The following is a 27207-nucleotide window of genomic DNA, read 5'->3' as shown; positions in this document are numbered from 1 at the left end:
TCTTCTCCTCCAGCAGCCCCCCCCCCCCCTTCCTCCTCCTCCTCCTCTTCCTCCTCTGTGTGCACTAAAACGAGGAGGAAATCATTTATTCATAACACCCGGCTTCCAAAACCAGCATTTCTGACTGATTCTGATTCACAGGATGGAGGAGATATTATTAGACGCACAACTACGGCCTGATGGGGGCAACATCTGAAATCACACTCAGCTCAGCTCTCTCCTCCCGTTTCAGGAGCAGCTACAGTGTCTCGGTCCTGTGAGGTTATGGCTGTCACAGAACACAGCTGTGGAACGTGGGTTTGGTCAGACTGCACGTTCTGTGGAAGGTCGGCTGTTAGACACATAATCACTCACTTCTCTGGTGAAGTGATGGAAACACTCGCTAAGCCCACTTGACCCCGCTGCAGATTTACTATGATAGTGTTTGCTGGAGGTAATTAGCTCAGTCATTACCGAGACATCACTTCTGTCTTAAGAGGATCATGAGTTTGTTCATCGGGCTAATGATGAGATTCTTGAAAATCTTTCGGTCATTGAATGCAACACTGTGTACACAAGAGATGTTATGATGATGCAGAGCAGATAGAGGTGTCCACATATTTACATTTACCTGACTGGACTCCATGACAGATTATCTTAAGAGGGGGGGGTGTAACACTCCTTATTGATGAGTATTGTTTTCTTCTAATCCACACAGAGCTGCATGTGAACCTCTGAGAAGCAGGTGGAAAGCACTGAGTGCTTTGTTATTCCTGTTGATCCCTGATGGGACATGAAGCCGCTGTGAGGTTTTCACAAACAACGGGCAGAATTATGCATGAAGACGTGTGTTGTTCTGGGAACAGTGACATGAATATGTAAACTACACTGAAGTTTACATATTCATGTCACTGAAGATGGCTTTTTATGAAGCAATGAATCATGTCAGATTAAACTAAATGTCACTATAAAAGGCAGGACAACATGTCTGTATTAAAAGCTTTGATTTTAGCACTGCAGGGGAGAGGGCTCCAAAATGTTATTGACAAAAACAGCAGACATCAGTGTGCGCTGGGTAAACTGTGAGCATTACGGTTTGTTTTATGTCAGCCCTGCTTGCTGGTATTGACCCTCAGCAGCGCTCCGAATCAGCTGAAAATAGACCCTCGGCAAGTGTCCAGATGTTTTTTAGAGGTTACCCAGCCTTTACTAAGAAGAAAAACCCATTTAAGAAAAATGGCAATCATTGGAAGGGGGAGGCTGGGGGGAGGCAGGAGAAGTCAAAAAGTGTTGTGAAGGCAGAACACGCTGCTGCTTTTGGTCATTTTGTAGAATTTTGATGCCAGGCCTATCATCAGATGTGTCTGAAAACAAAATGATTCTGTCCCTAAACTGGCACCATCATGGAAAAGGCTTTAATATGCAGACAGTTTTGTAAACATTCAGCAGTCACACAGATGTGTTCTTTTTTTTTTTCCTCTCCCCCTCAGAGGCTGTTGTAGGGAAATAAAATGTCCTGCCAGGTGCTCCAGTGGAGCAGTTCAGCAGCACAACAGCGAAGGGCTGCAGATGTTCCGCCAGCTCCGAGGTGAAAGGTGCATCTGAAAACACAGCTCTGCCCATCTTAAAAAGTATGATATAATATATACAAAACCCCATAAGACAATAAGGATGTATATACAAATACAGTTATTTACTGGTTTTCAGTTTTTTTGTTGCTGCCACAAGAACATATATTAAAAATCCATTGATGTGCTGCCAAGCAACACAAATGTGTAAAGTGCAGCTCAGTGATAAATAATCCAAAGCTTGCAGAGGATGAGGGACATAGTGAGTGAGCCATGTCGCTCTTCACACAAAAGCTATTCTGTTTTGCTTTCAAACACAACTCAGACACCGTGGGTGAAGAAAATCAATCTCGTCAACCTAGAGAGAGAAAGAGAGAGAGAGAGAGAGAGAGATGAGCGCCGTGAGAGGCTTTGATTATTGTGATGGACTTAAGTCCGCTCTGTGAAAAGCCACTTCATACGTCTGCTGTTTATCACATCACAAATGCATTTGGATTACACTTTCCTGCAAATTAATAGAGAAGAAGCCGGTCTTGAAGATTTTCAAGAATCTGACATTTCGATGAATAGATGTATTTCACAGTGAAGCCACAATATTTCACTACAAAAGACACATGATTAATTGAATTGCATCTGTCAGGAGCTTCAGTGAGTCAACAGAGCTGTCGGGGACAGATAGCCTCTGTCCGCCGGGCTGCGCCTTTTTTTTTCAGCAGCTGAAGAAGAAAAACTCACAACGGTATTAAGAGAGGCAGCAGATAACACAGGGCTGAGATGACTGGTGCTTAGTGTTTCAAACCGCATCCAGTGCAAGCCGTGTGTACTTCAGTCAGCGTCGCTCAAAACAAAGCACACAGCAGACACTTCTGTAATGACTGTGCTGTTCAGCAGAAGCACAGAGAGGCTTATTATTTCATAACCCATAGATAATACAGACTGTGTTTGGACAGGAGCCCTTATGTATGTTTTTGATATATGCCTTTATTTTGGATAAAACCAATAACAGTAATTCAGAAAATGTAAAGTGTAAAACTTTGTTTTTTGTAATCTCAGTAGATGATAATCTATGATAAACAATGAAATCCACCCCGTACGGCTGCCCACACTTTATCTTTATAGTCTTTATTGAATAAATGCAGCAGTGTCAACAGACATACGAGAATAACACAAATAAGATATTAGATAGCCTTGTTGAATTTGAACCAGATGGAGACATAAGACTGTGATAAAGCCAAAGCATCCTCACAGTCCTCCTGTACAGCTGAGCATAAGCAGTGTGAGCACTACTTTGCATACAATGTAAGCATGTTATATAACAAGCAGACGTCTTTTGATAGGATTGGCACTCTGGCAGCTTAAGTATTCCCTAACTCACACATCATACACCCCCAGACACCCATGTCTTTATTCAATCAGCGACTCTGAAAAAACCAAGCCCAATAAATAGTTTTCATTTAGTGGCAAAGCAGGTAAAAAACAACAACATTTATATATGCTGTAGTGCACGTCAGAAGGAAAGCTTCCGAGCTCTTCATCTGGGTGTTTTTTAATTTTCAGAAAAGTAAAGCTACAATAAGTTTTCCCATTTCATAGTAATTAATTTCTTCCACTGACTGCGCAGCTACTCTTAATATACAAAAATAGTGATGTGTATGGTTAAGCAACACTTGAGAGTTGTGATCTAGCATACTAAAAAAAGAAAGGCAACATTTGGGGACACTCTCAGCTGCCTGAACGCCATCAGAGCTGAACTCAGGTGCTTGATAAAGTTCAGTGATAAACTGAGGCTCAGCATACATGCTGGTATCTGTTGAGCTTTTCCAGGAATGTGTATGTCTGTGCAGCGGCAAAGCAACTGTGCAGGGCTTATATGTGAGCTCAGTCGTTTTGGCGGGAGTGTGGCTCGCTGCTGGACTCTGCTGTGGCTTCAGCCTCATGGTGCATTTGGCTGAGATGTTTGACTAGACTCTCCAGCTGAGGGTTCCCACCGAACCCTTTAATAAGGCGGTAGGCCTCTGCTTCCAGGTCTCGCAGGGTCTGACGGGTGTAGGCGAATGAGCCTACTTTCTCCAGGTAGTCCACACAGTATCGCTTGATGTCCATGTTCTCCGTGCGCTGCCTCAGGATGTTTTGCACCTGGGTGCTCTCTGGACGCGACCATATGGCGTGAATGGTGGGGAAAGAGAACTTGCCTTCGGTCAGGTCCTCACAAAAGCTCTTGTTCTCGCTGTACTCACGGGAGCTTAAGTTGGCGTAGTCGTCACGGATCTGGAAAAAGAGGCCCAGTGTGTCCAGGAGGGGCTTCAGATCCTGTTTCCAGTCTGAAAACAGCTGCATCAGGCCTACAGCCAGGCCAAAGAGCCCTCCAGTCTTCTGCAGCACCATGCTGCGGTACTCCTGCTCAGTAGGACAGGTGTAGGTGTCCCTCCAGTGGATGTCCAGCCCCTGACCACGGTGTAGCTCCAGCAGCTGACGGGTAAACACTCGTACAGCCTCAGGGTGCTCCAAGAGCAGCACCTTTTCCAACCCCAAAAAGTAGACGTAGTTGGCAGAGTTGATGACAGAGGGAATGCCGTAGATGCTGTGCGCCACAGGGAAGCCTCTGCGCAGCTTGGAGTTGTCCTCAATGTCATCTATGAGCAAGCTGGCGTTGTGCAGCATCTCGGTCACCTCGATGATCACCTGAACACAACACAAATACAACTGATGAACTGATGTGACTGGTCTACTCCTTCTAATAGAGACTGTAACAGTTTCTTTGGGGCTGTGGGTGAATTATGCATTACAACTTATAAACAGCAGAGGGCGCCATGTCTACACTCTTGCTCTGCTCGACCAGTCAAAGTCTTCATCATTAGACAGACAGAACTGTTTTTGCTGAAGTGAACTTGGCAATCGGTCTGTGAGTATTAAGATGCACTCCAGACTGGAGCGGATTCAGATCGTGACAGAACTGCTGTGGATCTTATCTTTCTAACTCACATGCGGCGCCAGGAGAGAGCAGCGGAAGAAAAATGCAGTCACATAGTTCAAGTAATTACAGATTGTCACTGCAGGGTTTAGTGCACCTTCACCTCCTTCAAAGAGAGGATGACAAAGGCTGAGTGCTTAACCTAAGCCGTTATGACAAGTGTACTGCCAAGCTTAAATATATTATGACCTATTCCCTATTAACACCGATGTGGTGACTTGAGGGCTGTGTGGAGAATAGGAGAAAACTGATGTCAATCCTATTTAACCATATAAAGCACAGCCACACACACTCCTTTGCCTCAAAAGGAGCCTCAAGCCGATAACCAAAAGCAGCTTTGTTTTACACCCCTGCCTGACACAAAGCAGTCAGAGCTGCCATCAGGTGTCTCCTGTCCTGAGCTGGCCATGGAGCCTGGTTGAAGTGCTGTGCTGATTTAAAAGACAAGTGGCGTGGCCTGGTAATGAAAGCTGTTTGTATGGAGCCTGCGAGCACAAAGCGAGACTCAGTAGGTCAGGCAGATGGCCAAGGCTGGGCCAGTTGAGCAGTGTATCCGCCAAACACAACATTTCCTTCGGCAGGGTCTCGACACTTGCTCACCCTGCAACCTCAGAGAGCCACTTACAAGACAGTGGGGGGGTTGTGGGTAAAGCTACAATAGAGGCACACATAAACTAAAAAACTAAATATGATGGAGACAAAAATGCTACTCATGAATTCACAAGATTGCTGCCAACGTGCTGTTGTCTTTGTGAATTACAATTCTCTGTGTGGATAAAGCAACAATGGCACAGTCAAGGCAAGATTTAACATTCACAACAGCAGCGGCTACAGATAACAGCGGCGGCAGCGGCAGCTATCAAACCCAAACACCGGCTCAGAATATTTTCCAAGTTTTAGACTTTGAGTGTTTGGGTTCTCTGAGGAATCTAATTACGGTAGTCAGGCTGTAGCTGTATAATGCTGCTGCTTCAGCATCAAGTGCCATCACTGCTTCTTCAAGGCTGCATTGATTATCAGCAGAGGTTACTGGTGCAAAAACCTCTTTGTTTGCCAAAGCTACAATCAGTGACCCCTCCGTAACAACAAACAAGCATATGTACAGAGTCCAATATACTGAGGAGAAACAAGACCAATTAGTGCTGTTGCAGCATAAACTCGTCTGGCTTAGAGAGACTAGGTCGGATACTAAACACAACAGGTATACCAGAGTCATACTATCATCTTTTTATTTAAAACACGATGCTAACTGGATTGTTTCATCCCTAAAATCTTTGTTTAATTGTCCAAATCAAACCAAATATAGCAGATGTCTCCTTTTGTTGATGCTGTGTTCGAATGGAGTTCCAAACTAATTAACTGTCATCAAAACGATTTAATACACTTTATAAAATAAAACATTAACATTTAGGGAAAAATGTTACACACAGCAAATGTCATATTTATGGAGAGTGGTTATTGTTTATGCTGCCATCTACTAATTAGACTGATCACAGATGAGATGTGTCAGGAGCCATCTGGCTGCCTACTGCTGCTAAACTCTTTCCTGGGCCAGCTCTTTATTAGGGTTACAGTACAAATGCACAAACCTAGCTTTATCCAGGCTTTGCAGTGATACAATCTCTTTCTTATCGCTTCCATTTGATGATAACCCTCTGACAGATTTTATCTAAAAAGTATATTTTTACTATTGCACTGTCCACCACATCATGTTTTTTTATATTTTATAAGCGCACAAGCCACCCAGTTTGTGGCTATTTACTCACAGAGGCAGTAATTCTGCATCAGTAACATTAAATGACACAAAAAGCTCTGGGCCTGAGGCAGCAGAACCTCTCATGAACACATACTTTCAAAGTAAAAAGAGACTGTACATTAAAAACTAACCTTTCTACAATGTCAGGGAGAACAAACGGAAGGCAGTCAGCTAAAGGTCGCAAGCAACTGATGGGAATTTCCCAAACATCTACAACCTGCTCTGTGTTTCACTATACAGACGCACACACAGGGCTTGATTTAAAAAAAAAAAACAAAAAAAAAAACACACAGCCGAATGAATGAGACAGAGTGCCTGTGTCACTGCTTCCATCTATCTGAAGGCTGTTTCCATGGCGGCGACTTTTTGGCAGCAGTGTGCTAATGATGTAGAGAGACGTGCTCTCGGTCTGCATGATGGGTTCAGCAGGAGTTTACAGAGCTACTATACAGAGACATAGGGTGCCATGGAGGTGGGAGGTGGGGTAGTTTTAACCCTTCACAGGCACACCGTGCCATGACAGATACGTAGTTTTATAAAAGAGAAGAACATGAGTAGATCTGTCAATGAATGAACTGCCAACAAGTCTACACCAAGAACTAATCAGCCACACTGAAAACTCAACCATGTCATTTTAGCCTCAAGGAGAATTGATGCTCTTCTATTTGAAATTCAGGCACTCCAATCAAGAAACAGAGCCGCAGCTAATGTGGAAAAAAAGTCACTTTGAATGTTAAGTTGCTACTTTTATTCATTTTTTCATCTAAATGCATTCATTTAAAAAATAAACCCTGCTGTAATTGTAGCCTATGATTAAATCAGATAGATATTGTGCTACAAGAAGGGCTGACACGACAAGACTGATCTATAACATCTAATAATCCTCAGAAGCGACAAGTTTATTAATTTTTCACAGATATGTGGACATTTGAAATAGGAAATGACCACAGGAGACACCAGCGTGTGACCTCTGAGCTGCTGCAGAAGTAGTGTTCCTCTATTTAGCGAGGGTTTATAAAACATTCAGGACAAAGGGAGACCTGTTGAGCCGCAAATGTAATGAGACCTGACAGGCTCAGCACTTAGCATTCTGCACCATGAAAGGCATGTAGATTCACAAAAGACAGATGAGATATGTGCCCATATCTTTGTCACTAGACTAGTATTGAGCCACAATAATACTAATGCTAGCAGAAAAATTAGGTCAATATTCTAATATCCCTGAGGGGACAGTCGTGGGTGTCCTGCTCATTAAAACCCAGTAAATGCTGAATGGCTAATCTGAAGTGAATTTAACGCTTCTCGTGTGTACATGTGCTTCAGTGTGTCTGTTTCATCCAAGGATGTGTTAAAAAACTGTTATGGATGAATAGAGGCATAGGTTTGTCTGGGAAACTGTGTCTGTGACTTGGATCATGCTAATCCTCTTCTCACAAAGGTGGTCAAGAGTAAAAGAAGCTGAAAGGTAGTAGGGTCTCAGAGGAGTTTACTGGGAATATACTAACTTAACAAACAGTCCCTGAATGTTGTCGAATATAAAATATAATAATAAAACGCTGCCAACCACCCTCACTCATGCCACTTTCAAAATAACGTGTGAATGCTTTTGTATTATGTCACATTAGCACCTAATATACTGAATATCCTGTTAACTTTACAAATGATACTCAGAGGATTAGAAGACACAACTGCAGCTTGTTGGTTGGTGACAAATCTAATGTAGCTCAGGGAATCAAGCCCAATGTTTCATAAGCGTGGAATCAAACAGATTTCTCAACACCTCAGCTCAGAAGGAAGTCTTGTTCTTACTCATTTGAAGCTTGGTTTGATAGAGACTGTGCCTTTTAAAGGCTTATTTTCATGCACTGACCTATTCTAACAGAATTCTGTCCTTTACAGACTGCACAGAAAAAAGGAGGCTGACAGATGACTTAAAACCATCTGACCTGGCATGTAGTAGGAGGGGTGCGGTTACATGTCACATGACCAGCATGAACACAAACTCATAAAAGACAAGGGTTATGAGTGCAAAGACTGGGAATAGAAACTGATACCAGCCATACACAGCATTGTTTACAACTAGCCCAGTGCCTAATCACAAGGATAAGCCATATCTGTACATCAGCAATTAAATGAAATAGACAGAAATGAAGAGCTTTTTAATCTACTACAGATCAAACATGGAACAGAGTCGCTGTTTATAAATGCACTGCTGCACCTTCTTCATATCATTCAACTTAATCCTCAGCTGCATTAACAAAATCCTTTAATAAATCGTGGGTGTTCTAAGAACTACACCCAAGCTTCACATTTTTTTTTTTTACAGTTTTTGAAGAAGTCAGCTGACAAAGTGCTCTGTTTGGATTATCAACATATAAGTCAGCCCAGCATCATTTCACATGTCTACAACAGGAAGCATGAGAGGATTTTGAAATGTTAGGATGCTTAAAATGGATCATTCCTCACCTGCAGCTTGTCCTCTGGAACATTGAGCCAGTGGTTAAATGCTTGGGAGAGTTTTGTCCTCACCTGTTTTCCTGCAGGTAGAGAACATCACAAGTTCACAACATTAAAGTCAGTGACAGAAAAGCAGCAGTAAGCAAAGTAAAAAGAAGCTGACAGTTTGTTTGTGCAACATTTTTCAACAGAATTTAAGAAATAACAGAAAAGAACAGGACATAAAATGTAGATGTTAAAATAACTACCTTCACTAAAATTAGTTTTTTATAAGTTGTTAAAAATTAAACATGTGAGTTTTTCCATCACTGAAGCCTTAATTCATAAAAAGAGACATATACAAAACAGTAGGACCAACATTACGGTGTCTTGTGTATAAGACACAGACTCGCATGTTGCCGTCCAGCTCTGGAGTCAGGGTAATTTTCTCAGTTATCCTTTTTCATCTCTCGTCTCACCTTTCAGAGAGCATTGTGAAACCTGTAATTCTTAGATGATAGATTTTCTTCCTGGATCATTTCTGCAGTGAAGGAACTGAGTGCATGCAATGATTATGTTTTCAGTTATCATTCAGTTATTTTATTCATTAAATAAGCCAGAAGAAACTCCGGCAGAGTAGTCTGAGAGAAAGTGTCTAACTTAAAGACTTGATGACTTACCTGGCAGCTGCAACAAGTATTTGTATGGCTCCAGCAGAATTCGGTCTGAGGTGGCCTCAGAGTCACTGTCCATTGCTTCTAGGCTACAATAATCTATAATAGAGGAAATGAGGAAAAAAACATAAAAACATGTTAAAGATGATGCGACCATGAGATGAAGAGATGCTTGTCCAGGTTACAATTACAAACTTGGTGGCAAAACGTTTGTTGGCCATCACAGTGGTCAGACATTTTTTGGCCACAATGTTTGCACATATATTTTCTCCCACCCCTCTTTGCACATCCTGTCCAAGTCATTAATGTTTCGTGGCTGATATTTGGCAACTTGAACCTTAAGCACCCTCCAAGATTTGATGGCCCCATCCATCCTCCCTTTGATGCAGTGCAGTTGTCCTGTCATCTTGTTGTCATAGGCAGCATTCATCCTCCTCCAAACACAGTGAGTTGAGTTGATGCCAAAAAGCTGGATTTTGGTCTCATCTGACCAAAACACTTTCAGTAGCAAACTTCATACGGGCCTGTACATTTCCTGAGCACTGCAGATTTCAGTCCTTCACGTCATAATGTGTTACATAATGGCTTCCTTGGAAAGCTCTTTGGTCTTGTCCATGGTGAAGAGTTTGGAATCTGGATTGATTGATTGCTTCTGTGGACAGGTGTCTTTTATACAGGTAACGAGCTGAAAGGGCTACCAATGTCAGCTTGTTACCGGAATAAATGACACCTGGGAGCTAGATTATTTCATTCATGAAAATGCAAATTAAAGTATAACTTTTTAAGAAGCATTTTTCTGGATTTGTTAATGTTCTGTCTCTCACAGTTCAAATAAACCTACCATTGAAATTACAGACTGATCATTTCTTTGTTAGTGGGCAAACTTACAAAATCAGAAGAGGTTCAAATAGTTTTTTCCCTGACTGTAAATAATGTAAGAGTTCACATGTGACTTTCTGATCTAATGGAGCAGCTAATCAAAGCCACAAGAACCAGTCACTTTTTAGTTTAAGAGTGATTAAGCATTAGCTTAGAGAAATAACAATGTAATTATTGATTTGTTAATGGTAAAAAGGTTTGGTATGAATTCGATTAAATAAAAGCAGTAAAAAGAGGCATAAATCTATGGATGTCTGTGCAATGCTCATCTTGGTTTTACTTGTGTCTGTTATTTTGCCGCACCAAACTTAAAAAGTCTTGACTGACAGATTGGGGAGCAAGTGGTGTGTAGACATAATCTTAGTACAAGAAACTGCAAAAAGGAATGTGTTGACATGACAAGAACAATGTCAGACTTTATGGCCATCTTGTGTAGCAGAGACACATAACTCCAAAATTCTCCTACAGAGGCACAGTGTAGGTATCACACTGTGGGGGACATGTCAACCCAGCTGTTATATTTTTCTATAAATAGTAACATAAATGAGACACAGTAAATACACAGAGAAATGTGATATGAATATATTTTTTGTATAGGTTTATAGTTAAAATGCATGTCTAAAGTCAAACACATGACCAAGAACAGGAACCCCCCTTTGTGCATGGAGACACACAGATCACATGATTGCCCATGAACACTAGACAAGACAATCCCTCTACAAAACCTTCCTACAATAAAAACATAATGTTCCTCACAGTCCCCACAAAATTATTTAAAGTTGCATTTTTTTAATTAATATTATGCTAGGTTGACACTGTACCACTTACAAATAAACTTTTGTTATCTTAACCTTATCAGCACCTAGCAGCAAACATTAAAAGCACAAAAATAGGTCATTAAATATTATGTCAATTTCCAATTTCTCAGTAACCTCAGTATCTATTGCACACTTATAGGTTAGAATGTTATGAGTTTGAACCTAATAAAAATGTATTATTATGTAGTATATGAATCGTTGCAAGTTAACGTTTCCGCTATATAACATTCAAAATAAAAATAAGCATATATGATTTGTAAATTATATGTTTACTGCTGGGATGTACACACAACACAATGTTACTGTGACATCTGGCTTGTTACACAGTCTTAACTCCACCCACCTTGGCTGCTGTCTCACAGTCTGCTGACTAACAGGTCCCGTGTTCCGGTTAGCCAAACGGCTCGTTAGCTAGCATTAGCAAGCTAACGTAAACGCGCCGGTATACCACCGTTAGGCATTTCTTTCTTTCTTTTCTAAAAAATTAAAACCATCCACGTCCACGCTGGTTGAGTAAGGCACACGATACGAATGCCACGTCCACGCTTTCATATCATTTTTAGGCCCCCTGTTCTCATGGTTTGATTCACCTGATGCTATGCTAGGCTAATGTTTTAAGTGCGACGCACTGAACAGGCAATTTTCAAGACAAGCTAGTTAAGATGAGCTACATATATATGCCTCGGGTGCGTTACAGAGCAGGCGCAGAGTTGATAGGTAATTCAACATGGCTGCCTTTCACAATGCGTGTTGCAGTAACATCTCTGCACTGACCGGTAAAAAGCCTCCTATGTATTTGACGACGCCTCTCCGAAAGCCGGGGTGAGCCTGTAGTACATATCGAACGCACTATTGTGTTCCCAGTACTGGGGGTTGTAGTTTTTCATGATTTTTTTTTTTTCTCTCTGTATTGTGACAACCACCCAGTAGGATTACTCACACACTTTACCATAGATATTTTTCTCCCAGCTCAACCAATCACATGCTGTTAAGGATTTCCTCTTTACGCTGACAACCTATGGAAGAGCGTAGTTTTGACAGAGGCGGGACTTAACAGGTCTGTCAATCATTCTCAGGAGGCGGGGGGGGCGTTGTGATCACAGAAAGAGCTAGGCTAGAGGAGCTACTCAACAAGGCAAACAGCAGCTCTCTGCGAAAACGACTTTTACCCATCCGCATCCAACATCAACCGGGGGCCAACAGACGACGTTAAAACCTGTCAATTTTTTTTACATAAATGTTCCTATGGATTACTAATTCACTTTCGTCGAAAAACACGAGTGTTTCTCAACTTGACAGCAGAGGTAAGCCTGCTTTTGTTCGTCAAAGCCATCGCTATTTTGAACATTTTTTTTTGTTACTAGCTTGCTTCCCTGCTGCTACCAAGCCATCCTTGACGTTAGCTAACTTGTTAACTAAAGCAGTGTTATGTTTAGGGGTGGTCTGGGTTGAATGAATGAATTGGGCGGCTGGATGGCGAAAAAAAGCTGACGACTGAGGACAAAAAACTTGGTTAGCTCGATAACAAAGTTATGCTGCAGCTAGCCAAATTAAGCTGATGAGCACACTGCCGAAAGGTTATGCCACTCCGAGGTGGAATAGTTTCAAGTGTGCTGCTGCTGCTGCTGCTGCTGCTGGAGGTACAAGCAAGCGGAGTGTTGTGTAGTGTTGTGTTGAGCGGAGGAATCCTCGGGGAGGTTGTCGTCGTCGAGCAGCGCCTGTCATGGTGTTCCGTCAAAAGTGATATTACGACGGCGAAACAATTGTGCGACTTGTACAAGCTTTGACATCGCTGCAGGATGTGATTTGTTGACCAGCGATCAAACGGTGTTTAACAGGTAAACTGCGCTGTCAGGCGTTTTTTTTTGTTTTTTTTGCAAACACTATCGTTAGCTGCAAACGATTGACTTGTTCCAGTGTAGGATGGACCAGATGGGCTACCTTGTATGAAGCAGCTCAACCGTTTGATCAGATCCGAGGTGGACTATTTTCCCCTCTACTAAAGAGGAGTTATTCCCAATGTTGTGTGTGTGCGTGACCAGTAATTTTTGTACATTTCCGTAACTGCCAACAACGCCTCAGACAAACTGAGGGTTTAAATGGGCTCGACGCTTTAAGGAGGGCGAAAGACAATCGAGTCTGTATTTTTGGTGGTGGTGGTGGTGATCAGTCAGTCACTTGCAGCGGCTTGGTGTGGCGAGCAGTCTGGGGCGGATGACATTGTGTTCTCCGCGACCGAGAGCCACGAATTGAGGGCTGCGACCTTGTCTTCTGGTTAAAACAATAAAACAATGTTTGTGGTGGTTGGTGGTGGTTGGTGGTGGAATGAAGACGATGTGGATGCGCTGCAAAGTCTTTCCTCGAGCTTGACCTTGTTGCGAACCGATCCGTCGACTTGTTTCTTTGTCAGGAGCAAACCTCACTCAGTGAACAGTCAGCGAAATGCCAGACTAGTCGATAACTAGGAACATTTTGTGAAGAACTAAAGAAAGAAAGTGACTTTTCAAAATCGGCTTGCACCACGCATCCTCACTTAGTTCAACTTCACTGCGACACGTCTTTATTATGACGTTTCTGTAGGGGTCTGATTTGGTGGCTGTGCCCCGTTAGCAGTGTTATTATCGCTCTATTTTTGCTGTCGAGTGTACTCTCTCTCTGCAGAGAGAGAGAGCGGCGCACCGAGACATGGTGGGGGGAGAGAGAGAGAGAGAGAGTCGCGAAACGAAAATGAACGGTCTCTGAGCAGTTTTCCTGCAAAACAAAACCCCCACTCCCCACCCGCCCCCCAAGAGAGAAATGGCTCTGACATGGGCAGGTGAATTTGCTGCTACACGTCCCCGCAATCCGCGGTGTTTGTGCGCGGAAGTGTTCTCTTTTTTAAGCCGACTATCAGCTACAGAAATGGCGTCACCCCTCTGCTGTAGTGTTGGTGCAGACGGCAGGCACACCAACACCACCACCACCACCACCACGCTGCCAGAGAGCTGAGCACCGTGCGGCACACACACACACTCAGCGGCCACCACTTCACCTTAAACGGCGATATTATCCGTGCATATGTGCAGAGGAAGTCTGTCTTTCTCGCCCTTCGCAGGCTGGTTGACTGACTGACTGACTGACTGACAGCAGTACACAGGGCATTACATAAACGGCTTTGAGGGCTCTGCGAATGAGTGATCAGCCTTCCACGGTTTACTTTGCAACACATTTTTTAAGGAGGGGGAATGTGGCTCTAAAGCTCAGCACACACACACACACCCTTCTCTTTCCCCTTTTACCCATCTTGAACAAATCAGAGTTAAAGACACTGCAGCCTTTGCAAACTGTTTCTTTCCAAGCCATGTAAAAAGTGTGTGTGTGTGTGTGTGTCTGCCGCCCAGCTTTTTTCATGGCATCCAGCAGTGTAGCAGAAGAAGTGATGTCATCATAACATAATCGTGTCTTGTTGTGGCAGACTGAAGTTGGCACTCTCTGTAATGCCTAACAGCTTCTTCCCCCCTCTGTTTTCAGACTGTCTTTCTTTACACTGGGCACCTAGAGGACTCATAGAGAGATGAAGGTATGTTCATTCATTCATTCATTCATTCATTCATTTTTTTTTGTGTGTGTGCATGTGTTCAACACCACAGGGAACCCACAGTGAGCTCACTACTACTTGTGTAGCTCATTCAGATATTATATAAACAAGCTTTAACTTGATTAATTTAACACACATTACATGTTATTTGATATGCTTCATCCCATTTGTTTTTCTAGTGTCAATAATTGCAGCATGTAATTTTTTAAAGTCTTGTTGGAACACAGAGAAGAAAGTATGCCCGGGCAGAGGCCAGAGTAATAAATCTTTTTGATATGCGTGATATTGAGTTTCCAGTGGCTTCGGTTGTATTTGCAAACACAAACTGTGAACTGTCGTTCCTGCTGATATGCTTTGTTGTTGAATATATCCTGAGCTGTGGTCTGGATGTGCTGTGATAAATGTGTGCTAAAGGTGTGTAATGCATGTATAGAAGTATAAACAGAGCAAATGAGCCGTGGGATTTATGAAATAGTCAGAAACTAAGCTGTCAGTGTTGTTTGGAAAATATGTTATTTAATCCTGGAGTTTGAGTGGATCACAGTTTGATTGTTGTTGTGCCTTCAGGCTTTGGTGTCTTAACTTGCCATTTGTTAGCATGTGAGTTATTTCACTTTTAAATTAATGTACAAGGGCTTTGGAAAGAGATTTATACATGCACATTTTTTCATTTATATATATATTATAGGGGTGTAAGAAAAAATCGATTCTGTGAAATATCGCAATTTTTTTTATTTGGAGATACTGGTATCGATTTAAGTTGTGGCCAATTCGATTTTTTATTTATTATTAATAATAATTTCAACATCTTACTTTTGTGGTGCACGCTTGTCTCTTTCAGCATAAAAACAACTTGAATGTGAGATACAGTTGCATTCTGCAATCTTCTTATAATTAAAGTAATTATAATTAAACATTTTGTTCTTGTGAAATATGTATTACTAGTATTCAGATGAGGCTTTCCATACTCTTAAAAATATATATATATATATATATATATATATATATATATATATATATATATATATATATATATATATATATATATATATATATATATATATAAAATCGCAATATATACCGCCTTTGTTACAGTATCGGGATATATCGTATATCGTATTGTATTGTGACGTGTATTGTGATATGTATCGTATCACCAGATTCTTGCCAATACACAGCCCTAATATATTATAAATAATTTAGTAACAATTTCCCCCATTCCCCCTGCGGGATCAATAAAGTAGTCTATCTTTTCACAACACAACCAAATTTTGAACTGTTGGAAAGTCGTGTAAACAAAATAAAATGTTTTCAGGGTCACTAAAATGTGGGACCCCATTAGATCACTTGAATTGGTAAGCTAATAATAAACAAAAGCCAAAATATGTTAAAAAGGAAAAAAAACAAAAATAATTTCCAGCGCTAGCAAGGACTGGTGCACTTCAGTCGCCTTAAAAGACAAAAAGCATCAAACAGGTGTTCCCCAGCTGCTGTTAAAGATCCTTGGAAATGCTACTGTGCATTTCTGTGTTTGCTTGTGTTGCTCATATGATGTCAAATTGGCAAAGAGGCTTTTTAACTGTGTTGGCATTTTGTTCATTTTCATGAAAGTGGCAGTCCGTTGGGCCCTCATGGCCACTGTGATATTTAGCATAAAAGCATTGTGGCGAAAAAAGAAAATAGAGCAAGTAGAAAATGTGAACACTTTGACAAGTGGTGGTGGACACATTAAAAGCTGCTTCGGTAATGATTTGTAGTCTGTCACTTTACCCCCTAATGGGGTTCTGCTTATTGTGACTAATCACACTATACCACCACCCACTAATAGACATGTCAACAGTCTATCAAAGTATCCAATTAAAAAGAAACCAAAAGCATTATGGCATGTGAAACTAATTACCTTTCATGTGAGGGAAGGAACCGCGGCAGGTTTCGTCTTTCGTCCAAACCGTTTCATACTCGTCCTTCGTGTAATGCTGACGTAAACTACTGGATGGTTTGTTGAGATTATGTAATGAATTGTTTGTGTCACAGGAAGGCAGTGGAATTCTGATTGCCATGATTAGGAGTACATTTCAATAATATGACTCACAGATATCACCTAATCCACACCTTAGGCAAGCTCTGCTTTCCGTTTTCCTGTTTGAATAATATAATAATATGAAAAATAATTAAAGGTGTTGCTGTTGGTGCCTATCACCATTTTGTTGTTGTTGCTGTTGTCCAAGCCAGCTGGAGGCTTATATTAGATGATGTTTTTTGTTGTTGTATGTTTTACACTTGCGTTTTCTCAATGACGTTGTCACGTTGACGTTTTTTTTTTTTAGTTTAATGATGCGTCATTTGCTGTTTTCCTCGTACTCTTTAAGTTTTCAGGCTCTATTGATGTTGGAGGAGTGCTCACTTAATTCACTGCTCTGTGTAGGAGCATCTGCTCAACTGTAAATTGCTCTGTAACTAGGCCAATTTTTCATTATGTACACTTTTCGCATTTCATGTCACAGCCTTTCCTCAGCAGCTGTACACAGTGCTTAACACTCTTTGCTGGATAAATTGCTCTGAACATTAAAAGCTTCTTCAAATGTGTTTTATGTTTGAATTCTTAATATCACACAAAGGCCTTTTGCGTAAGCCGGAATACAGAAAGCCCTTACATTATGTAATCTGGTTGGTGCACTCTGGTTTCCGCATTCTTTGTGACTCTGGTGGCCTAGCTGCAGTTCAGGGTCAGATTAGGTGTTTTACCATTGCAAATTCAAGCACACTCTTAACATTACCATGACATACATCTGACATCCATTCATTTATAAAATTATAACTATGTCCCGTAACAGCTGTGCTTTCAATAAGTGGCCAAAAATTACCAACAGACAAGACCTTGACTTGTCTGTATGACTTTGTTGGCGTTGGAGTCTTAGTTAATTTGGAGCACCTTCTAGCATATGCAAACAGTTTCCTAAGGTCTTCTCTGGGGAAAAAAGCCTTCCATGTATTTTTTTAATAACCTATCTTCAAATTTTGTAACTTAAAACAAAACATGGATGTGTGAGGGTTTACTAAAGAGGCAGGGGAGGTCTAAAGATAGATCATATTGAATTGTACTATGAGGAATCTAGGATCTTTTTTTTTTAAATCTGTGGCTTGTAAACTTTTTCATATCAGCTGAGTGGTCCTTTTAATTTCAGTTGCTGGTCACAGTTGGTCTTTTGCGTTAAACAGTGATTGTCCACACAGCTTTTGATCAAAGCCGTTTGTAATAAAATTGATTTTGTGTGAGAGCAAAGCCTGTTTTATTGAGTTAGAGAGGTTTCAGCTGCCACAGTGATGATTAATGACATGTGATGCTGGGCTAATATGACACATATTTATGCATTTGGGAGGAAGACCTCAGCAGGTCTGATACTCTAGACTTCCTAATGTGTCCCTGTCTGGTAACAAATTACTTTGTTGAAATAAAACTTGAAAGGTGAATAGGGATGTGCTAAATATGTAATAAGGCTATCTGTAGAGCTGTAAAATATATACTTAATGTGAAGAGGAAACTTTTCCACTCTGTTATTCTGCAGGTAAAGATTTTAGTATTGCTTCAGTGTTGAGTGATGAAGCCGTAGAAAATAAAATATTAGTACAAAATTAACATGTAAATGCCATACTGAGGTTGCAGTATCAAAAAACAAGTTCACCATGGACATATATTTGGTCAAGACAATGTATGGATCAGTGAATTAACTCCATCTAAATATTGTTAATCTTAATTCGGATGCTGAATTCCATACACTTAATAAAGAATAGTTGGTTAATTGTTGGTCATGCTGTTGACTGCCCTATATTTTGAGCAATAGGTGCAGAAACAATGGTACTAAGACTGTAGTTTTTCTCTTGTTTAAAGCTGCCATGGCATTGCCAAGGCAACTCCTGCTGAAGCACCAGTCACTGGAATTGCGGTGACTCTGGTTTGGACAAAGAGGTGATTCACAGCAGGATTATTGTACGTGTGAGCTAGGCTGGGAGGCAGCTTAATTCTTCCCTGCATGCCTCTTGCATGTTCCTTTGTTCGCCCTACAGGCCTATTCATTATGGCACAATATATTGGGTCAAAAACCATTGTTTATTATATTTCAATAATGCTGCATAATCGCCGGATGTACACATTTTGGTTTGGTCAATGCAGACACTAATTCACTGCAATTCTTAAAATTAGTGTAATCAGTTTGTTGTGTGTTAATTTTAATTTGAGCGTTAGGTCATACTTTCCTGGTACAACTGAATATGAGCATGCATCATAATGCATTCTAGTGCAAATTAAAGCACACAAACATACATGAATACTGAGTTTGGCTAATAATTGCAATGCAGTAACTTCACATGTAGTCTGCTAAACCGAGCCTTCAGTACTGCAACTTTAACATTTTGGATAGTTTGATAGGAAGTGCCTTTTTTCCTGAGATGTGGAATTAAAAATGCTGTCGTAACTCAGGCTGTCCAAGAACTGCACTATAAGCAGCAGCAACCACAGAGGCTGCTGCTAAATTTTTCATGACCTGAGATTCTTTTATTGGGCAGAAACTGATCTCATTTTGCTGCTGCCTGTGTCACCCCAGGAAGTTTTGTTTTGGTAAAGCTGAAATGAATTCAGATTTCTTTGCATGTTCTGTGGGGGCTTATGGGTATAAGGGTGATGTATGTTTTCCGTCAGATGTGACCTCCTTACTTTAATGGAGGTGCTGAGCTTAAGTCCTTAAACGCCAGCTGCAGGTGTGTTTTGTCCACCCTCATGCCAAGTCATATTTGTATGTGTTTAATCAAGCACATGTGCCAGGAGAGTGTTTTCAACATCAGTAGCACTTAGCTGAATATCCAGAAAGCTGGTCTCCATTGTATTGCTGCTGTTTTTTGCATGTAGTAGCTGATGTGAAGTAATAAATACTCATTTTAATGGATACATTTTAGATGAGAGCAGTTTATTAGGCCCCTGACGTTATTTTAAGTCGGCGAGAGGATGTTATACATCCCAGAGGCACAGGAATTCCGCCTCCCTGAGCTTAGTCATCTTGATTAGTTGTTCTTCTGAGCAGGGGAAAACATTGTCCGTCATTTAGCACTGGCAGAAGCAGTGAAAATAAAAAAAAAAGTAGTCTGTTTTTCCAGACAGCTGTAGGCTAAATAACAATCTAATCCTAGGAATGGAATCTTCTGTCATAGTTTTAGTAGAATACTGGGAGGTGGGGGGTTTATCAGTGGAAGGCAACAAACTGTTCTCTATTTGTGTAGGCATGTGAGCATGACAAGTGTAATTCAGTCCTCAGTAGTGTGTTATTACTGCTGCCTTGTTAGGTTGCGGACATTTGGCTGCCACAGCTGTCAAGATAACCCAAGCTGCCCTGTCTAACTCCCAACTATGACTCCACTTTTGAAAACCAGCTGAGAGCAGAGGGAGCAAAAGGAGACTAGTGTTGGTATGAAAGAGGAGCAGACAGCAGCAGTCGGGCTTTGTGTTGCAGCCGTGACTGACAAGAGTTGGTCTGCCAGTGAAATGGCTGCAGCGTCATGTAAACTCGGTGTTGGCTAGGGCAGCCGATGCTCAGGCCAGACTGCACTAAAGACTAATGAGGTGTTTATCTGAGAGGTGGGAAGGCTGAAGAGCACTGGACTCTGGGCCCTGAATCCCATCTGTCAGAATCCCAGAGACACTGGGAGGTGAGGCACCCTGTCCTGGTTTGACAGTGACAAGCAGAAGTTACAGTTTGACAGTCCATTAACGTGCTTCTTTATATTTTTATTTTATATTGCTTTTGGTAGACCTGACCTTTGCTGCTAGAGGTCTTTTAATTGCGTGTCCTTTTTAATGAACCTCATAAATGTGGGCATAAGTGTGTAACTGTATGATAAAAATCCCACATTTACTACTTTTAAGTCAACATATGGTTCACCCCTAACAAATTAGATTACACTTAGCAACCAAACATTTTTATTTTAGGTGCACAGACTGTGTCGGCTTTGATATCAAGCGGAGCGTTCCTTTTGGAGACAGATTTGAGTTCTCCTGAATTAAAAATTACCTGGCTATTACTGTAACACCTGTTTGCTTGTTTTTTGCTTTGTAGTCAGACCAACATGTTTTCACTGCTGTAGGTGTTGTGGAAGTAGAAATCATGAAATAGTTTTATTTAGTTGTAATGAAAGGAAAGATGTGAAATAGTTTTATTTATTAATTTCATTTTTTGGATTATTAGCATTGCAGCAATGACTCGGAGTAATTATGTTATTATTGTGAGTTTTGGAGGATTGTTCACACCTTTTAATTTGGTTGACTCAGACCAAAGAAGAATGTTATTATTTGGACCAGGATTGCTGAGCTATGAGTTCACCCTTACAAATGTAAATAAGGTAATTAATTTCCCCATTACTACATGTGTGTTCTCTGTTCATGTGGTTTGTTGTTAGCATTCAGCAGTTGTGAGGCTGTCTATGTTTCCCCTGTTCTGTTTGGCATGGCATTGATACCCTTCTCCTCTTTAGCTGGCGACTTGTTCAGATGAAACCCACTAACCGAGCCACTGACCTATTGTTTAATCTAACCAAACATAAACAGATCCCCTCCTGATACAGCTGGGCTGCTATTTCTAACCCAGGAGCACATTAAAACCAATAGACGTAATTAAAACTGTGAAAATGTAGCCTCTGTCACATCATTTCTCTAATTGTTTCCCGTTTGTTTTCATAATGTTGCTTAGCCAGACTGAGATGGTAGCAGGAACCTCCTCTGAGCAAATTGCACACACTCAAAAGCAGCATTCAACCAGTGTTAGTACTTAAGACACATTGTGCACCTGCAAAACGTTGAAAAGGAGGCAAAGCTGTTTTCTGTGTGTTCGTCCCTGCAGCAGCTGTGCTCAGCTCATCTGATTCACAACGTGAATATGGAACACCTTCATAAACCTGTTTATTTTATTCATGTCACCCCAGGTTTTGGTTACCTCAATATGTTAAGATAGTGTTTACACAAAGGCAATAGGTCATTTTGTCAGATGGTGTACTCGGGGCCCAATGGGTTAAACACCCTGATTAGAGCAGATCAGTGTTGTAATGTATTGTTTTGACGTTGGTCTAGTAAAATGACATAAGTATGTGCCACAGAGGCCTACAGCAGCTGGTGTCAGTGATTAGTTCCTCTTCATCGCTTCAAGTGCTGCTAACCGCTGGTGTAGTTTTTAGCCCTGTACTCTCTGTGCTCTCCTCATGGGAACAATGAACAACTGTTATGAACAGCCCCCACAGTTTATTTATTTGGTTTGTATCTCTCAAAGTGCAGAAAATTAAAGAGAAAAATGGAGTTCTCTACTCTGAGCTTGTAGTATGAAATTTAAAAGGCACAAGGACCAAATAAAAAAATTACAAAACTATCTTTTATTGTGAATTTTTTACTGAGCGTGGTGGTAAATTGTTCTTGTTACTACTGAGTGTGCTCATTCCGCTGGGTATTGATGCACTTTCATTCAGAGAAAGATGATTTGAAGGCAGATTTGTAGTGAAGAAGGGCTGCTGTTTTTTTTTCTAAAGTCACTCTTGCTTGTAGATGTAGCAGGGACTGTGGCCCACTTTGGGCCTTATTCTGGAAACATGTCTAAATATACCAGTGTTGGATTAGGCCATTTCTCAAGTCTTCATAAAACACCCTCTGTAAATTCCTCTCCATACTACATGAACCACAAACATCATCACCCCCCCCCCTTTCCACACAGACAAATTCAGTTTTCTCTGTGTACCCTAGCCTCTGCAAATCTGTTCTTGAAGGGGGAGAAAAGGTTTGATAAACATCCAGCGATGACACAAGATGGTGCTATGTGTTTCGGATAGCTTCTTTTTTGTAGTCCTCAAAGCCGTAGTGAAGTGGCCTTTTTGTTTGCTCCCTCAGAGGCTTGTTTTCCAATACCCAGAGCAGATGGTATGTGTTTTCCATGGATGAATCACTGAGCCGGGTGGGTTTTTGTGGTGCTGGCCTCAACTGCGTTACGCTTGTATGTGTCTCTTCGTGCCCTAGCTTTGAGAATACACCTGTGTCAGGAAGCTATATATATATAAAAACATATCACAAGGCTTTGAACTCACTTCTTTTTTTGCTGCTTTATTTCTTCAGACTCTGGAGGAGCCCCCTTACCTGACAGTAGGGACGGATGTAAGCGCCAAATACCGAGGGGCTTTCTGTGAAGCCAAGATTAAGACTGCCAAGAGACTAGTCAAGGCCAAGGTAAGTCATATTACAAAGTGCTCATGATCCAACATTAAAAATTAATTGTCTGTCTGTGTGTGTGCTGTGTATGAAGGGGATTGCGGCTGAGCGAGTGGCATCTGTCTTTGTGTGAATGATGATCACGATCACACAGCTCTGCTTTATTGTACAATCAGAGCTGTCAGTTTGGAGATGGCAACGTTTAAAAGATATTCTTCAAAATGTTCCTTTTAGAGACTGGATTGTTGGAATGATTAGAAGGTGAATTACATATTAGAGCCAGCCATAATCAAACTAGGATTAGAGCGTAATTAAGTGATTTTTGTCTCAAAAAATCCAGCTGTGTTGATCACCCACGGAGGCTCTGCCACCTGCTTTACATTGTTAGTACTGCTCATACATTCGAAACACTGATCAGGGTCCCAGTTGTGACAGATGCAAGGTCTGGCCTAGCTCACCAGGTACCCATCACATCCTCAGGCGTCCTTGTCAACCACTGCATCCGTGCTTTTTGGCGGGGACAGTGCCACTGCTGTCTCCATTTGCTTTTATACTGCGCTGATGAAGGCATTGCCTGATACACGTAGTACAGTATCTCATTTCCCAGTGGGGCCGGAGCATCTGGATAATACAATAGAGACAGATCGCTTGTCTCTCGTTCTGCTGGAGTGTGTGGGTGGAACAAAGATTGGATGCTGGCTTTTTCACTGTGTCAATGCACTGTAGTTCCCCCTGGAAGAGACAAAAGAGCAGTGATGTTACGCTATTCTGTCATACCAGCTGAAATCATCAAGTGACGTGCCTTTTTGTCTCCTGGACAGGGACAAACAATCTGACAAAGTAGATCATGTGATGTTCAAAGCTTAAATAATGTGGGCTAATATTAAGCTAATAGGACAGTCTCGACTCATAAATTAATTACCATACTAATTGGCTGAGTGTGGGGTTTGTTTTTGGGTAGCTGCGATGTGAATGTGAGCTCTGTTACACAAATGTTGAAACATGGCAATTATTCAGCGGTTGTTGTGAGTCTGAATATTCCACCATAATGAATTCCTCTGTAGCTCTTTGGTTCATTAATCCCTGTCTGCTTGTTTAACAAAGCCAATGGCTGCAGCATACAGTGCTGGTTCCTTTTGAGTAAAAAAGATCTGCGTGACATTTTTATTTTATGATGATGATCTGCATGAGAGGACCTGTAAAAAATCATTTAGCACCATGTCAGTGCCACTCACTGTGAGAGGTTCAACACACGTATGAGCAGTCGGACTAATCTTACTGCACCATAACAAGCACTGCCAGAGAGTAGGCGTTTACAACAGATCTAGAGTGTTATGCATGTATAGTACATTTTACATTTATACAAAAATTACTGGAGGATGCAACACACACACACACACACAAGGACAAGACATGGCATTCGGTGTTTGCTGTAATTGTCCTAAAATGCATCAAGCTGTGATGCCTGGTCTTTCACATGTGCTGCAGACAGTGCTGTAGAAGCTATAATCCTTATCAAACATTTGCTAGTGCTGTGAGTGCTAGCTGACCACAGTTTTTAGGATTGCACTTTTTTCTGGAAACTTAAATTTGAACAGTTGAGCACTACCTTGAAACTCTGTTAAAGGTAGGGTAGGAGATTTTGAAAACTCAGTGAGAGTCAGTCAGATTGGTTTAAAGCGAAACTGCCGAACTAATTGGTTGCTATCGGATTGTAAAGAGAAGTTACACTAATTCAACAAAAAGTGCATCAGAATGAAATCTCCTACCCTACCTTTAATGCAGAAATATATTCACAGAGGCCAAAGGCTGTGAGGATGCAGACAGAGGGGTTGGACAATGTTCACATGAAGAAAAATGTCACCTTACTGGAATACTAGCTAACTGCATGTAGTTTGTTGCACTTACAATTCACAGTCAGTAATGTGCCAGTTCCAATAGGCTAATTTTCAGCTGAAATCTCTTAACCACATTACTCATTAGAATAATAATGAAGTAAACCACATGTAAAATCAGAGCAGTATAAGGCTTAACTAATTTGAAGCGACAGGAGCAGAAAATACAGATTCCAAATAAATGAAACAACTGCAGTCTGTTGGGTTTTAGCTGAGCTGTCACACACATACAGCCGAGGTCTCTGGTTGCACACATTTGCTTGAATAAATTAAGACTAAAGTTCAAATCATGTTGCTATTTAGAGGGAAATACAGCCTATGATTTTCAATGTTTTTAAATGTCGTGTCTCCGAGGAGTTGCTGTGTCAGACAAATGATCTGTTATCAAATCTAAGTGACTTCGTAGTTTGTGTATATAGTTACAGTTACTGCAGATACCCGGCTCGCAGTTAGAAGGTTGTCACGGTGGCCAGGTGTTGATGCTCTCTAGCTGAGGACAGCCTGTCTGTGAGGAGTAAAGCCTCCTGTGTGAGGAAAGAGGATCCTTTATTCCACTGAGCAGGAATGTTACCATCTTCATCACTGAAGAAATGCTGCCTCCGAAAGCTTTTTATTCCCTTTTCTTTCTTATTTTCTGACTTGAAAATGCAACACATTTTTGGCAGTGTGCATTTCTTTCATTCATCGTTTTGATTGTGGGCTCACAGTGAGACTTGTTTCTGCTTGAAACTGACTCACGAGCGTTGTCTGAATTTGCTACCTGCAGGCCTCGTTTCTTTTTTTCTTACCCTGTTGATTCTAAACCAAATCACGGTTGATAAAAGTGAAGCCATGTCACTTGTACATGCTCTCAAAAATGATACTTTAATTTCCTCCAGGAATCAGAGAAGGAAGCTCGTGAGTATTTTGATTTGTCAAGCAGGGAGGGGCATTTGTAATGCTAAACTGTTGCTGTGCTTCCGGCTACTTTGAAATGTTTTCACATGATGGGCCCCTTGAAAAAGATATGACAGTAAAATGTGTGTGGTCTATTCTGTCACAGTGCAAGCCAGGTTACCATGCAGATGCAAGATTACCACAGCATGATCAGATTATGATCTGCTATGGCTCACTTAGGTGGGCCAGCTGAAGCAGAGGGGGAAGTGGGGGATGGTCAGTGTAGCCTTAACAGTCACAACAGATATCCACCCCAGTTGGTGTCAGCAGATGCAGCACAGTTGCCATACGGACTGGTACTCGGCAACACCGGAAACAATCCACAGTAATAAATATTCACACATGTATTGCCCACTTGGTAACAAGTAGAACTAGTGTACTGTTATATCAGACCTGTCGAGTGTTGTGTAAAAGCCCGGCAGTGTACGTGGGGATATGCTGCCTCTGTGATCGGGATGATTGATGTGGCCTGGTCAGGTCTTTTGGGAGGTTTTTGTTTGTTTATTCTCATTAGTGATTCTCCTTTGGTTTTGCTTTCCTGTTTTCCCAGGTGACCTTTAAACCAGATCTGTCCACGGCTGAGGTTCACGATGAAAACATCAAAGGGCCTCTAAAGGTAAGGCAGGAAGGCATGGAAGGAGGCTGGTGCATTTAATGACACTCTCATTGTTGTACGTTTTATGGCTCAAACCATGAGCAGTGTATCCCTTTTGTTCAAAGTTCAGATTACATTTTTTTTTTAGCTTTGTTTCCTTTCGATCAGCGCTCCTCTTTTTTTATAGTGATTGTAGAAACAGCAGAGCATCAGGCAGTGAAGCTTTAGCTCTGCAATTTAATTACAGTCAATTAGATTTTGTTGTAGCAGCAGTATGGCCATCTTATTACTTGCTAACACATCATTAGATTTGTCATTAGAAAATATTAAGCAGCATATGGAAGTGCCAAGTAACAGCAGTGTATCCGTCCTACAGGTGGGTGCTGTTGTAGAGGTGAAGAATCAGGATGGAGTTTACCAGGAAGCCACAATCAATAAGCTGACCGATGCTAGTATATATACTGTTGGTAAGTCAATAACGAAGTGCTTTTCCTCCTCGCTTAGAGACTTGTACACTGTCCTTTCAGCCAGCTTGTAAAAAGGATGTTTGTGCACCATTGAAATTGTATTTTTGTTTGCCTTAGCATTATCTTTCAAGATGTTGCAATAACGGACTACGATAGATTCCTCAGAACAGACAGAGCAGATGGAACACACATGCTTAGTCACATGGTTTATTAACATTTATATACCTTTAAGAGATTAACTCTAGGATTTGTAAAGGTTATGATTTAGACCAATATTATTGTTAAAATTGTTTTTTTTTTAAATAACTAATTCTGTCAGGAGGACTTGTTACAGTGCTAGTTAATCTTGAGCACACAGTGTATAGTAAGCCACTCGTGTCTGTAGTCTCTCAGCAGCTGTTCATCATGAAGAGCACCCACAGGGCT

General features: G+C 41.2%; 2 protein-coding genes across 2 annotated transcripts in view; one reads left to right on the top strand and one right to left on the bottom strand.

The window, feature by feature from the left end:
- Nucleotides 1–2648: 2648 nt before the first annotated feature.
- ggps1 (geranylgeranyl diphosphate synthase 1) lies at nucleotides 2649–11894 on the bottom strand. Its single transcript, XM_028423894.1, has 4 exons — nucleotides 11425–11894; nucleotides 9391–9483; nucleotides 8741–8811; nucleotides 2649–4229 (listed from the first exon to the last, which is right to left on the bottom strand). The coding sequence occupies exons 2-4, from the start codon at nucleotides 9461–9463 to the stop codon at nucleotides 3426–3428; spliced, it is 948 nt and encodes a 315-aa protein (XP_028279695.1). The 5' UTR covers nucleotides 9464–9483; nucleotides 11425–11894; the 3' UTR covers nucleotides 2649–3425.
- A 262-nt stretch (nucleotides 11895–12156) lies between these two features.
- Nucleotides 12157–27207, top strand: part of arid4b (AT-rich interaction domain 4B) — a 33025-nt gene continuing 17974 nt past the window's right edge. The window contains 5 exon segments of the mRNA XM_028422998.1: nucleotides 12157–12385; nucleotides 14592–14640; nucleotides 22796–22906; nucleotides 26270–26335; nucleotides 26691–26781. Coding sequence (XP_028278799.1) covers nucleotides 14635–14640; nucleotides 22796–22906; nucleotides 26270–26335; nucleotides 26691–26781 — 274 coding nt within the window. The 5' untranslated portion in view covers nucleotides 12157–12385; nucleotides 14592–14634.

This window comes from Parambassis ranga, chromosome 15 (assembly GCF_900634625.1).
Source record: "Parambassis ranga chromosome 15, fParRan2.1, whole genome shotgun sequence".
In the NCBI taxonomy this organism is placed as follows: domain Eukaryota; kingdom Metazoa; phylum Chordata; class Actinopteri; family Ambassidae; genus Parambassis; species Parambassis ranga.
This window is presented reverse-complemented; position numbering and strand designations above follow the sequence as displayed.